Source organism: Micromys minutus, assembly GCF_963924665.1.
Source record: "Micromys minutus genome assembly, chromosome: 14".
Classification (NCBI taxonomy): Eukaryota; Metazoa; Chordata; class Mammalia; order Rodentia; family Muridae; genus Micromys; species Micromys minutus.
The window spans coordinates 50,048,605-50,064,347 of NC_137983.1; the positions used below are offsets into that span (position 1 = coordinate 50,048,605).

The window sequence follows — 15,743 nt, forward strand, 5'->3', positions numbered from 1 at the left end:
ATTATCATCAGCACTGGCATTTTAAAGCCTATTTTAGACATAATACTGTTGAAATATTAACTTTTATTATTAACTATTCTCTTATAATTGGTTACCCTAGGGTGAATTTCAGTGTTAATTAGTAATAATTTTAATATCTGAGCTAATAAAAAAAAACTATGACCTAGTGAAGTCTCAAACCATTGTCCAACTCCAGCAAATGCAGCATTTTTGAGGTGTCCCTCTTCTTGACTTTCCTGATTCTGCATCCAACATTTCAGTTCCCTTGAAATAGAAATGAGCACAAGACCTCAAATCCATAGTCCCATGGTAGCAGGGCTTTCCAAACTATGTCACCTGATAGGATTGTACTGATGGTACTTCTGATAATCTCCAGGTTTCAGATAAATATTTTGATCTAAGCTAAATGACTTGTAAATGAGTTGATAACTCCGTGTAAAGCCTACTTAGGAATCCCTAAGACATATTGCTATGGTTTGTGATTTTAGAAACACTGATGTCTGGAATTAGATGCTACACAATTCAAGGGGTACCCATAAGTTGACTTTTCCTTCTTGCAAATTAAAATTTGGAAACATTTCCCTGGATCAGACAGTGGGGCTGAGTAAAGGCAGACTTGTTAGTGGGAGCAGAATCTGATTCCATGTGACTGTACGCGATGATGTCACCTGCTTAGCCTTCTAGAATCTGGATCTGTGAATACTCTTGAAGGACAGCCATATAGGCATCTAGTTGGATGAGCAAATATTTTATCTACTTGACACTTGGTTTTTAAATATTCACATTAAAGATGTCACTAAAAGCATAATTTAGTATAATTCATTTTTTATAACTAGAAAGCGTGAAAATCAGTTATGTAATGAAGAATGAGAGCATGAACTTGAGACATGCTCATTTCTCATAGACTGTCATATCTATCAGGGATGACGGGGTAATGGCTCACTGGTGTTTGTCATTGTATAAAGAGTAGAGATTGGCAAACAGACCCTGACATTGATTTGTTAGACACATAGGCATCCCCACTTTCTACACAAGATTTATAAGCTTTGGGTACAATCAATAACTCATAAGAAGATGCATATATCTTAAGGACATGTCTTGTCATTCACAGTGATGTCTTCAGTGAGTGTCTTATTTCTCGGCTTTGTCGTATATTTTTGGCTGCTTAAAGGTCAAAAATGCTACTTGTGGTTAGAACTGTCTTGAAAGTAAATGACTTAGAAAAGAGACTTTGCTATTAGTAACGTGAAATATTTATGTCCCTTTGCTAAGTGAAGTATTGAAAAGGATGAATGTATGTGGCTATTTTTTATTGAGCTAGGCATCAATCTGAAAATGAAACAGACATTAGAACAATCACTGCTGGTTCCATTGGCTGTCAGAGGAGGAACACATAAAACAGGAAGACTAGGGGTGGGCATGGACAGTGGCTGTTGTCCCAGCTTCACATGAAGAGTCAGGCTATATGCTGCTTCAACTGTAAAAATAATTATAAAATTTGTCATGTTGAATAATATCCTTTTCCTTTGGATATGGTTTTCTGAGATATTAAGTCTCTCTCCCTCCCTCCCTCCTTTCTTCCCTCCCTTCCAACCTCTCTCCCTCCCCTCCCCATTCTCTCTCTCTCTCTCTCTCTCTCTCTCTCTCTCTCTCTCTCTCTCTCTCTCTCTCTCTCTCTCTCTCGTATTATAATGCCTCCTTGAAATAATAATTGTCCAATTGTGAAAACCTTAAACATAGCTTTTGGGAGGCTGGAGAGATGGATCATCAGTTAAGAGCACTGATTGCTCTTCCAGACGTCCTGAATTCAATTCCCAGGAACATCATGATGGCTAACAACCATCTGTAATGGAATCTGATGCCCACTTCTGGTGTGTCTGAAGACAGCTAAAGTGTACTCATATAAAATAAGATAAATAAATCTTTAAAGAAATTAGATTTGTGTAATTAAACCACTATAAGTAAAACTATATCAACTGGTTTTCATACATATATATGCTATGTAGACAAATTTTCATGGGATATGGAAAATAGCCTTGTTTATGATTACAGTAGAAAAGCTTTGAGTTTTGATATGAATTAACTTAGTAGAAGGGGAAGCTATTGTGTACAGCAACTAATTAGCCTCCCTGTGCAATGAGCATTGAAGAGGTTATGTTTGTTTGTTTATTTTTCTGATATTCAAGCCCACTAACTGTAACTATGGACACAGCCAACATTATCATCATCACTGACATATGAAGCTGATATACTTCTGAAACTCAATCCTTTTTCCCCACTATGATGTTGTGGACAACTAGGAGTTCCACTGGAAACCCTTGGTAGGACCTCCCTGCTTTCTTTCACCTAAGTGCAAGTTCTTCTCTGTGTGAGGCTCCTTACTAAAGAGTGACTTTGAATAAGAATGCTTCCAACTGTGGGCAACAAATTACTAAGTCAGTCCCATCTTTTCCAGAGCATTTTTTATTATGCTAGAAGTAAGTAAGGAGTCCCTAATCTCTAGTCTAAACTCTTAGAAAAGAGGGCTCAGTGTTCAACTTTGCCACTTCTCTCACTATGGCTCTTCTGAAAGGAAAATGACCATTTCTGTCACCTTCCTTCATCACCTTTTTGTCACTTCTAGAACAGAGGTACTTAGAGCCAATAGAGAAAAATTATTTTATAGAATCAAAGTTTTTCATTTATTCATTGGTGATCCAAAATATGAGACACCACTGTGAACCAGGCTATGAAAAGCAATTTGGTTAAAGATATACTAGCCAAAATCTCAGGCAGTCCAAGGTCTGGATTTCGTAGTAATTTTAGTAGAAATCTGATTATTTTCATCAGCATATACTGGGACTAGAGGTCATATAACCGGTGGGATTATGCATAAGGAAAGAATTCCTGACAGCCAAGATGGTGTCCCTGGTTAATGAAGGAGCATGCCAGCCAGCCAGTCTCCAAGAACAGCCAACTTAGATAACTTGCTAGCTTATGTGTGCTTGACTGAGAAATTGTGTGGGCCACCATCTGTAGCATAGATGCTATTAGGAAAAGAAAAACCTCTTTTTTCCAACTATTATAATAGCCTGAAGCTATTGGCACAGAATTGTGAGTTTCAGGCTGAAAGGCCACTTTAATTCCCCAATTCAAACCTGTCACAGAGGCTGATTATGTGAGTAGAAATGGCTGCTGCCTTCAGCCCCAACTTCATCCATCCCTAAAGAAAACCCAATTATAGTTCTTAAATTATCTAGCAAGCTTTACAACAAATTAATAAAATGCAGTGTGTGTGTGTGTGTGTGTGTGTGTGTGTGTGTGTGATGTTCACTGGGGACATCTACAGTCCACGACCAAATTTAGTGAGTGATACTTGTATTTCAAGCCTCTAGGATACAACTAAACACTGAATGGTGTTCCCAATGAAGACTATGTTAGAGTGCAGGTAGTTTCATTTGCTTTTCCTTTCCTGAGAATGGGCAAACACCTTTCATTTTGCTTTTTTTCCTTGGGGTTGTAACTAGCAGTCTTATTAACTACATCGAAGGGTAGGTTTTCCCATCACATTCATTGTGTTCAAAGTAAAGCTGACTGGGCCAGTTGATTTTATTCCTAAAAAAAAAAAAAAAAAAAACAAAAAAGCATATTATAAAAACTACCTTGGTCCACATTTGAGCACAGCATAAAATTTTCCTTTTGGGTAGCCTGCATCTACAGAGTCATTTGAGGCTCAAGCAACATCATGAGGGTGAATGGCAGACACAGTATAGATCCAACACTTCTGGCTCTCAGAAAAGTCTACATCTACAGCCTTCAAAATAGGGAGACCTCTCAGAGACAGAGATGGCCCTATGGTATGTGATTTACAGAGGAAGACTTGCAGTCAATAACAGATTGTAAATGACAGGAAAGTTATGTGGGGGTATGGATCAGAGTCCACTTTGGGGGTTACTTGTCCCATTATTAAAAGAATCTACCATTGAATCAAACAAAAACTTTAGGTCCATTTAATCAAAGTTTAAAAGAAAAAGAAAAATTCTCAGGACAGGCAGCTATAGATTTCAGCCGCTGTATGGCAGAGGTAATGAAGAGGGTAGTCTGGGGCCATGCTTTTTAAACGATCATAGAGGTCAGACACATGGTGTCCACATGTTGGGCAGGGAGCTCCATGGCAAGGTGGCACAGTTTAGAGAAGAGAAGGGACATAGAACATGTTAGGCAAAAAAAAAAAAAAAGATTCAAGAGTATTAAGGAAAACAAGCTTGGGAAAAAAATAGAAAGAAAAGAGGGAAAGAGATACATTTCTTAATAATCCAGAAAAGCAGACAGACTTAACATTTTATATGACTATAGGCCATAAGCTTCTACACTAGGGTTCAGTTCTAAGAAAAAGTTTACTACTTCATTATTTATTCTGCCCACATTCTTAGTACTGCCTAAAGTGAGTTCATATCCACAGGTAGTCCTTAGTTAAAACAGGTAACCACTCAGCTGTGATATTTGGTCTCTACCAGGCCAGAGTCTAATATCTTGAACAGGGTTTTTTTTCTACTCTAACATATATATTTAGGTCTGGATTCTGCATAAGAGAAATTGTACAAGATGTGTCTTTCTGAGCAGAGCTTGTTTTCTTCACATCTATTTTACTGTGCAAACCGGGAACCCTTATTCCTGAGACCAAACTCTGCTTCTAGACTGCTAGTTCCTAACCCTATGCTGGGCTTTTTTGCCCAACACTTTGGATATCCCTATTCTTCTCTAAAGCTTTTTTCCAACTCTAGTCTAAGGCCAAGGGTTCTTTTGAGACGTTTGAGGTTCTAGAATCTCTTCTAATTTCTGTTTTCTCACTCTTAATCACTGAGGATGCTTCCAAGGCTCCTTAGAGACTTAATAGAATGCAGATTTGTTAAGGTGATACATGATTGGACACGGGAGAGGGAAAAGTCCAGGGAAAGGCTGAGGAGTGGAAGTGGAGACAGAAGAGAAAGAGATTGCTGGAGGAGATGGAGGTAGACATTTATGTTTCTCTTGGGGAATTTCTTCATAAATATTATGAATGTTTTATAAGGGATGGAATTGTACAAAATCATTTGATTTATCTAGGTGGGCAAATTATATTTTACCAATTAGATCAGAGTATTTTGGTATGTTCTTTGATGTGGCGACTTAATTGAGTACTGGCAGGACACATAAAGCCTGACGTGGAGTTGGGGTGTGTATAAGGCCTAGCAACAACATGCCAAAGGGAACTGTGTGAGAACAACATGTCAGAGCAGACATATTTACCTGGAAGAGAAGTAGCAGTGGTGGATGGAGTGAACCATGACAGAGTTCTTAAGGTGGCTTGGAGCGCCAAGTGGTGAGGGGACAGAATGTGTGTGTTCCACTCCACACTAGAGAGGCGACCACAGAGTGAGACCCTGGGGGCCGATAAAGGAATAAGCCATCATTTAATATTTACCAAAACAACAGAGTTACATACATTTGTATGTATGTGTGTAATTTGTAAAGGCAAATGAGGTCAACAGCTCAGTTTTAGCATTTTTTAAATTGCCAACCACAGACAGGTTTAATCATGGAATTCCATTGTCATCTGTGAAGCATCTTCCTGGTGCTGAGGATGAACGGGGGATACACACTGAAATGTGTCCCCATAGAATGTGTCCTCATAGAACACAATTATCTTAGCTTCTTTGTTCCATCCTCATGATTGTAAGCTACACATTATTTATTTCCCTCTTCTCTATGGTAGAATACATGAGATAAACATGTTTAAAAAAGAGTGGTCACAGAGGTTCAAGCCATGGTCACTAATTCCCAGTGTGCTTGGACAGAATATCAGGGCTAGAGCATGTAGCAGAGGAACCTAGAGAGATGGCTCAGCAGTGGTTAGAGCATGTGTGTTTCTTTGAAAGGTCCTAAATTAAATTCCAAGTACCATGTCAGGTGGCTGAGCCACTGCCCCTATAGCTCCAGGAGATCCAACACTTCTAGCCTCCATGGGCATCCACAAATATGACACATACTCATAGAAATGCATGCATATTCATAATTAAAAATAAATAAATTTGAAAAACAAAAAAAGGAAACATTAAAAAGAAGCAAGCTGGGGAGCTGGTATAACCCTTGAAAGTCACCCAAAATGCTGACTCTCTCTAGCCATTTAGTAGTTTCTCTGTAATTTCCCCAACTTTCCCTAATAGTTCATCAGCTGGGGATTGTGATAAAACACATGAGCCTGGGGGAGTTTTGTACTGAAGCCATGACAAGTTGACAGCATTTTAAACTAAAGATGTATTTAACACACAGGTCTGTGGAGCCGCTCAGATTAGCGTCACAACACACTGTAGAGTGTGGGTGGTTTCTCCTAGCAACCACAGAGCTGGATGGGATCTGAGGCTCTCTGCCACTGCCCACAGTAATAAGAGAGCACTGTGCCACTCACTAGTCCAAGAGAAGAATCAAATTAAGAACTGAAACAATGGTATTTCTTCCACACTTATTTAAATTGGTGAGCCCTGCACTGTGTGTATGCAGTAGTATGTCAGATAGTACTGGTTTAGACTTTTGGATTACCTTAATGTAAATAATGCTGCAATTGACATACTCAAATACTTAGCTTTTTTTACTTTGAAATTATCCTCAGGACAGAGATTTCTGCAAACAGTACCGCTAGTTTAAGTAGAAGTACAGTCTTCCCACGACGCTGTTCTGATTGCTCCTGTGAAGGGTTATAGCCAATTATGTTGCCTTAAAGGAGAAAAATAATGACCCACAATCACTGCATAGCGTCATCCTGAAGAGAGAGAATACCATGGTAGTACCTCCACAAATAAGAATAAACCACTGATAATAATAAAATGACATATTCCTTGATGTTTGACAATTGTTCTTCAAGACCCTCTATGAAGAGAGTGCACAGATCCTTCAGATTTCAGCTGGCCTCTATTGGATATGCCCACCTAGCATGTTTCCATGGGCCATTTGTAGAAATGCTAAGAGCCAGAGCTCTCAATACTCGACAGGTGCTCAGACTTACCTCTTACGTCTAATCTTCTATCTGCCTCCCATTCTAACGCTGTGACTTCATGCATCCTTTGATGAATTTCCTTGCAGCATGCTCGTTCATTTCCCCAGCCTGCTTGTGAGCCTTTGCTTTCATGTCTCCTATGCCCTCTCACTGTCAAGTGGTTCGTACAAAGAAAGTCTTTGTATTTGATGCATCACAGCCCAGACTACTTTCCAGTGTGTTTTTATGAATGTCAGCCTACACACTTACCTCCAAGGGTGGAATGGACAGTCTTATATACACACTGGGTTCCACTTTGCACATCAAAAGTCTGTCATGTCTTTTCCATTATCCTCCAGGGTTCTGTTGTCTGTGAGAGGATACCGAGGACTCCTGATTTTTCTAACAGTCTTTGAGAAACTTTCCTGGTCTCTGTATTAATTACCTCTGTGCCACTGTGACATGTTATCAGAAGTAAGAATCTTAGGGGAAAGGGTGTATTTTGGCTGATAGTTTTGGAGAATTCAGTTCATTGTTGCCTGGGCCCTGTGTGCTTGGAAAGAACATCATGATAAAGAGAACGTATAAAGAAGGTGATATATTTCATTGTGTATAGGAAGAAACATGCAAGGAAGGGACTTGTGTAAAGATAATCATCACAGTCATGCACTGGTGACCATTCCTCTAGCTAGATCCCCATCTCCCAAACTTTCCCCCACTGCCTTCCTACCTGATGACATTCAGCACAGGAGTCTGTGCACTTCATGGCAGGGAGACTAAGCAATCCCGTCCACAGTGATTTCTCTAGAATGCTACCTGATTTGAAAAGGGAGTTAGGATAGTCTTATGTGTACTAACAGCTCCAGAGACAAAAGGACAGCAGTGTGTGGGATGTTTGGCTCTGAAAGTCTACGAGCCAGAGTCACACATGATGTGTGGAGTAGCTCCTGTTCTGGATTCCTGAGGAAACTTGTAGCCACAGCATGAGAGCAGAACTTGCTATCATCCTAGAATCTTTACTCAGACATATTTATATATTTAAGACAGAAAATCACTCTGGAGTCAAGGATGGCCTTCGACTCACAAAGCTTCAGCTGCCTCTATTTGCTATGCCCCTATTAAAGGTGTGAAAATGCACACCTGCTAGAACACACTTACCTTCATGATAAACCACAATGGCTGTTATAGCATTTATGCAAAGTGTAATTGCTAGCTTTGTGTTTCCATGGTTCTACTTTCCTAGAAAAATAAAATGAAGGGGATTTCCTATGTTATTTGTACTAAATGACTGAGTGAAACAAAGCAAAGTAGGGTGTGATCTGGAAGCACGGAGAACGGAGGTGTGTCTCGTTCCAATCAGAGAAACAGTGCATCTATGTTCACTCAGCATTTCCGACAGCTCTTTTATTATTATCACTTCTATTACTTTCTAACTTAGCCGATGCAGGTGATTTCTTGCCAAGGCAATGAACCTAGTCAGATTCCTTTTGTGTGAATGCTATGATCCCTGGATGCGCACACTAAGTGGTTACTAAATACACGTGATTATAATTCTACTACTAATTATTAGTTGACTCTTTCAGGATGGAAGAGACAGCTTTAGACACTTATATCCTCAGGAGCTGACTGCACTTGTATTCCTTTGTTCCTCTTTTATAGTCCTTTTGGGCCCAACCCCTGCTGGGAGCTTGATGCTGTCTGTTTCTGCTTTCAGCCTATGAGTTACAGAACTGCCCGGACCCACCTGCATTCCAGAATGGGTTCATGATCAACTCGGATTACAGCGTGGGCCAGTCGATCTCCTTTGAGTGCTACCCAGGATACATCTTGCTAGGTGATCCTGTACTCACGTGCCAGCATGGCACTGACCGGAACTGGAACTACCCTTTCCCGCGGTGTGACGGTAGGCTCCTCATCTTCCCTGGGGACAACTGAGTTTCTCTTAGGGAACATAGTGACAGGGACTATTCAGTGACTATGCAGTACTTCATTATTTCAGCCAGCAGATATGCAACAAGTATCTATAATATACTCTGCTACATATTTCAGAAAGACATCCTTCAGTAGGCAATTAAAGAATATACAGACTTTATGATTAAGGAAATTATAAAGACAACAAAGTGTTAAGTACCAACACTAATATCTAAGCTGAGGACACAGGAGCCTGTTAATCACCACAGGCTCCAAAATAGAAAACAGGAGGCTTGCTTCACATGGGGTTACAAGAGACAGTGATGGTAACAGATTTAATCCTGGTAAGTCTGTTTGATTAGGAGTTACTGGTCTTGTTGCTATGACAAATTTCATGACAAAAGCATCTTAAAGAAGAAAGGGTTTACTCTGACCAGAACTTGAAGGTATCTTCCTTTCATGAGGAAGCCATGGTGGTTAGAACAGGAGGCAGCTGGTCATGAGACATCCAGGCAGGAAGCAGAGAGGAGGAAATGCTGGTACCCAGTTCACTTTCTCCTTCTCATACAGTCCAGGATCCCAGCCTATAAGGTGGCACTTGGCAACATTTGGGATAAAGTTTTCTATAACCCTAATGTAGAAAACTCACAGTGCACCCAAATGCTGTTTTTATTCAGGATTGAAATCTTTCCTATGCAACCTGGAGATTAATCATCACACTGTTGTCCGTTCAATTTCTATACTAATCTCACTCTACATTGTATCACAGAAGATAAATTGTTCATGTTCTTGAATGGCTTAGGTCAAGGCATTTGCTGCTCAGAGACAGAGCACTTGAGGTGGAAGAAACAGCATTAGCAGAAGCACACAGCAGAAATTCTTCCAGAAAACTGAAGCCTAACTCTGTGAGTTGCTATAGAGTTGTTAGGGTCAGTGCCTGGGCCATGTCTGTTCTACAGACATAGGTGTGGCTGCCTAGTCTCAGAAGGCCAACTAAAGGCATGAGTAAGAGTAATTGTGACACTTTAATGGGCATATTGGGATGAGAAATAAAGGTATTGCAACCTCCCACCACTGACTCCATTCTTGGGGTCCTGACATAAGGCTTAGGTGTAGGCAGAAGAGCAAGAGGTATAAATAGTTAAATAGTCCTTGTCAAGGTTCCGTCCTGACCTCCACTGACCAATCATGACTTTTCCTTCTCTCAGACTTTTGCCTGGGGGAATTGCAGTTCCTTTGTCCCTGCATTATTTCAAGAGGCTGAGAGCCACAGGGAGTAGGACAATCCTGTCTTCAGCCAGAGAAGATGGATAGAATGTGACTCTGGTTCCTAGGAGCTGCTGGCATCAAGTTGCTGAGCATCTGTGAAGCGTGGTCTAAGATCACAGCCTGCTCTGCCTCTTGACAGAAATTACTTTGTTGGCCTTCACTGGGGGCTTCCTGACTTTTAGGATAACTTGGCCATCTCTGCAATGCTAAGCTAAAATGATGATGTCAAGGATCCAGCAGGAGGGGTCTGTAACAGGGTTGCTGCTAAGCCTGGATCCTGTATACAGATGCAGCACCTTTGAATGAATAATAAGGAAATCTCCAATGCCATGGGCCTTTGAAATGCTAAGCACCCCTGTCTATCCCAGGAGAAGGGAAGGTAGCTAGCTATAAATTTTTACTGAAGTAGACTAAATATATAAATAAACATGCTTTTAAACCTTACCTCACCTACATTTTTTATTTTAATAATCTTAAGAACAACCATAAAAATAAAAAACCTCTTGGCTATATTTAAAAATTCAGGTACTTATTTAATTACATGAATGAAATAACTTTTTGAATGAGTCTAAGTTTTTTTTTTTGTTTGTTTGTTTGTTTGCTTGTTCCTCATTAAGGTATTTTAAGTAATATTTCCATCTATTTTCCATGTGAAAATTCTTATTCAGGGGTGAGGGGGCAGCTCATTGCGACAGATACTGAACATGAGAAGACCAGGCATTCAGGCCCATCTTCACCAAAATGAACCGTAGGAGCAGCCACGGTAACACCTCGCAGATGGGCAGCTCTCAATTACTTTGAAATTATCAGGATTTCAATCTGTTTTGATTTCTAGTCTCGACGTGAATCCTTTTAATTCACACAGAGAAGGTCAATTTCTTGGATTTTGCATTAATGTTAATGGGAAATTTACTATTTTGGTTTCTAGGCTTGGTTTTTCTAAGGTGGAGAAAACTGCTGAGGAGAGTTAAGAGTCTGCATTGTTTAGTGTGTTTTAAGCATGGTGCCATTTCTATTAGCATCCTCTTTCAATTTTAAAATATTTTATTTTGTGCATATCTGTGTATGTCTGGGTATAGTGGACATGTGCATCTGTGTGCCACGGAAAAGTCAGAGGTCAGCATTTGTTCTTTTCCTCTCAACCTTGTCTTATTCAACTAATTCTGAGACCAAGTCTCTTATTGAGCCCAGAACACACCGATAAGCCGGACTGGCTGGCTGGTCAGTGAACTCTCTGTTCTTTTCTGTCCTTCCTAACACTGAGGTCACACAAGGCTATTTTCATGGCTTCTGGGGAATCCAAATTCATCAGTGCAGCATATCACTGGAAATAGACATTGTTATGAAAATTGTCCAAGGAAGTCATGTAGCTCTCTAGAGTCAATGCAAGATAATATATTGACTGCCTGCCTTGGGAAATCCATCCAGCTCCATTCCCTGGGATTTCTGATGTAACTATGTGCATAGCCATGACTGACCTGGGCAACTCACTGCTTGATCGTCCTAAGTCTCCTGGATTGTCCTTCTGGAACATGCTGTCTTTGCATTACTCATTCAGGGGAGGCTGCTGCATGCTTCTTAGCTGCTTCCCAAGATGCCTAGCTCTCTGGGCAAACCCTTCACTAAGCAAGGATGTGCTGTATACCTCAACCTTCTGGCTAAGATCAAGTACAGCATTATATGTTAATTCCTAGCAAGAATGTTACAAATTGTACAATATCACAAAGCATAAAAATATAACAATGATATTGTGAAATTACATAACTAACCATTGAATTCCATTAGAAGAACCACACAGCATTTTCTAAGAAGTGTTCAATATAAGTTTAGCATTTTGGATTAAATTTTTAATAACTAGCTTGCAGTTTTAACACAAAATTCATTCTGCCTCTGAAATGCTTAAACTACAGAACTTGTCCAGTTCAGACCAGTCATACTGTATAATGCTAGATTTGAATGCAACTACTCCCACCAGTATACCAAATTAATTCATATTAATATGGTGAAAATATTTAGAGATGATGTTGAATAAGAACCCACCAAGTAAAATTAGTAGATTTACAGTTTACATAAGTAAAAACAGTAATGCGAAGACATACCTACTAAAACAAATACATGAAAACTAAGTCTTAATAGGAAACTGAAGGTCTTTCTGTCCAGTTTTCTGTTATTGTTTCTGACCATTCAATATGTGCCATGACACTTATATGAAGACAACTATAGAGTGGGTTCTTTCTGTCCACCTTTACCAGGGTTTGGGGTAATGAGCTCAGGCTGTTGGTATTTCATATGTGCCTTTACTTGCTGAGTAGCTTTGTATTTTCCTACCCTCCCTTCTTTCCTTCCTCCCTTTCCTCTGCATTCTGTCTCTATCTTTTCCTTTCTTCCTCCATTCCTTCCTCCCTTCCTCCCTCCCTTCCTTCCTTCCTTCCATTCTTCTTCTGTCTTCTCATTTATTCCAGGCTGCCCTCAAACTCCATGTGTTCTCCTGCCTCTGCCTTCCCAGTGCTGGGATTATAGACACACACACCATCCCTAACCCGAACTCTGATTATTTTATTGCCACTAACATAATTGCATAAGTATCAGTCCAAAAACATGTATAATTGTCAATATATACTTTAATGCTACAATTTATTAAATTAAATGTAACTTGACACTAAAGGTACATTTGTAGTTCTATAGTTTGAATTTGCTGGTATCTTAAAAAATTTTCTATTATTTTATGTGTATGGATATTCTGCCCATATACACCACGTGTATCCAATAGGAATGACGCTAATGTTGAGCGGCCACAATATAATGATAGGGTCACCTTGGAAACTGAGCCACATGTAAGGATGCTGGTGCAGCCAGCTCCTGCAGTATGTGTAGCCAGCTCTCCCTTGAGAACAATCTCCCAATAGAGGCTAGTAAAGACAGGCTGTTGGGCCCGAGGAGGAGTACAGTCTGTGCCTTCCAATATCCAACAGAATGAGGAGGCAGATCCTGGAACCACCTCATAGATGAGCCAACAACATCCCTTGGGAAGGCTCTATGGAGGTGACAATAAGTTGAATTAAAAGCCAAGTCCTTTTGGACAGCTAGACAGGAGGAAAACTGACTGTCTATGTAGAAAAGAACTTGGTACAGACATCTAGAGAGAAATAGAGCGCCATCCTCAAGGAGAGTACGTGTCTGATGAGATTAGTTTGTGATGAGGCCATTTACAGGTCCCAGGTGTCATCTGGCTCCACCACTTGTCGACTGATGGTCAGAGTGAGACTACAAAGGACGTTTGCTCTGCTGCATTTCAAACCCGGTCTTGTCTGACTCCAAAACCTCGCTGTCAAATTTCTAGTAAGCTCTACATAACCCTTTCTCCTGGGTCATCTACAGTGGAGCCTCTTCAGTTTCTTTGGTCTCTTATTGAAACTAGCATGGGACTTTAATGTCTCATGCACAAGGTATCTCAGAACTTTACCATCCCTTTTCTCTCCTCTCCCTCTTCCTCTCCCCCTCTCCCTCCCTCCCCTTCCCTCCCCTCACTTCCTCTCCTTCCCCTCCCTCTTCTTATATAATACATACATATATACTATATATACATATATAATATATATTTAAAAATCATTTGGAGCAAGTCTTGGTTAACAGTCCAAAAAGCAGCATTCATTCATACTCTCTGCTTCCGTTTCTGCCTCTGAATTTCTGCCTTGAGTGACTGTCCTGGTTTTCCTTCATGGTGGACTATAAGCTATAAGCTGAGATAAACCCTTTCCTTCCCAAGCTGCTCTGAGTCATGATCTTTATCTGGGTAGTAGAAAGCAACCACATACATTCCTGGCAGAAGTGCTATGTGGTCATTGCACTTTCCCAGAAGTGAAATAGTTACCATGGTGACAATAAATAACAATTTTAATACAGTCAAAGTTTCTGTGACTGCAGCAACCAAACACTGGAACATTTGGCCAAATTGTGTGTGTGTGTGTGTGTGTGTGTGTGTGTGTGTGTGTGTGAAAAAGTTTATCTTGCTTCTTCAGGTACAGATCTGCAAAGAATTGATAATGTCTTTGTTTTGAGGGGAATAGGCTTAACTGCCAGTCTTTCACAGGCTTAAATAGGCTTTAGCAAAGGAGGAGAAAACAACACCACTTAGTTCCCTATTTATGTCTGATTTCCACATAAGCCATTGCACTGGACAGCCCAATGGATTATCAGCTCAGCCACAGGCAATGACTGACAAGATTTCTTTAATCTTATGGGAATGACTATCCTGAGGGATTTAAAGACTTGAAGAATATATTAAGCAAGACTGAGATAACTTATAAGTATAATTGTCCTGAAGTTTCCATATTTTAGGGGAATAAGTTTGACAAGGAAGTAACAGAAAATTTTCAGTTATTTTCTTGCAAGGGGAAATTTTGACTTTAATGGAGTCATTACCTACTTCTGAAAATCAACCATCTTATCCTATTTTTAATGTCTCCCTTTTCAGCTCCCTGTGGATATAATGTGACATCACAGAACGGTACCATTTATTCGCCTGGGTTTCCAGATGAGTACCCAATTCTGAAGGACTGCCTGTGGATGGTCACTGTCCCTCCAGGGCACGGAGTGTACATCAACTTCACCTTGCTGCAGACTGAGGCCGTAAATGACTACATTGCTGTGTGGTATGACTCCTCTCTCCCAGGCTCTGCTGGTGGTGGCATGTTCTACCTTAGCATTTGATTCTCATTTGCAGGGTTACATGTATACCAATGATCTTTCTGGGCAGATCTTGAAAAACTACTCATCAGCAAAATCAAACAATGCAGAGGAAGCTTCAAGGCATTTGTCTAGTTTGTTATTAGAGAGAAATATCCAGATTGTTTGAATATATTGGGGAAAGTCATGATTACTTTATTTCATACTCTGCCTTAAATGTCTTGGTCTGTAATTTACGCTGGTCCTGAACTTGTGACCTTCTTGCCTCAGCCTCCTGAGTCCTGGAATTGTTGTTAGTTGCCATCACATCTGTATTATTCCACAGTTCTAAGGGATGTGTGTGTATGTGGTTGTGGGGCGGGTGTGTGTGTGTGTTTGTGTAAGGACAATATATGCATATTTGTACACATACACAGACAGATGTATGTCTATGTCTGTATATAGAGAAAATCTGTGATGTGATTTCCCTTTAATGAATGCTTGAAAAAACACTGAAGAAGTATTTCCTCAGGGTATGCCCCAACCCTGGATTGCACAGACCTGGATTCCCATGAGTCTTGAAGAATAATCTGGGCCAGGATGTGATGAATTTGAATCTACTATATGGAACCTGTAGAAATGACCTCTTCTACCGTAGAGTTCTCGAGTACAATTTAAAGGGAAAGATGGCATGAGTACTCTCCCTTATACTATGATGGAAGAGTCAGAAGGTGCCCTTGGGGCTCTAGGATGGTAGCACTGTTGAATTTACAGGTGAACTGTATGTGTACATTTGTGATGTATGATACATGGTATATACATATTTGTAGGTATATGTCTCTGTATGTGCAGTGTATCTATGATTGTATTAGTGTTTGTGAACACCTGTTATATTCTGTGCTTGTGT

The 15,743-nt window shown here is 40.2% G+C and overlaps 1 protein-coding gene across 1 annotated transcript in view; it reads left to right on the top strand.

Moving 5' to 3' along the window:
* The window catches only part of CSMD1 (CUB and Sushi multiple domains 1), a gene marked incomplete at its 3' end in the record, with an annotated part of 1,481,492 nt that overhangs the window by 1,368,656 nt on the left and 97,093 nt on the right, over positions 1-15,743 (top strand). Inside the window, exons 42-43 of the mRNA XM_080928326.1 lie at positions 8,706-8,894; positions 14,646-14,823. Of these exons, the coding sequence (XP_080784452.1) occupies positions 8,706-8,894; positions 14,646-14,823 (367 nt within the window). The remainder of the gene's footprint in view (positions 1-8,705; positions 8,895-14,645; positions 14,824-15,743) is intronic.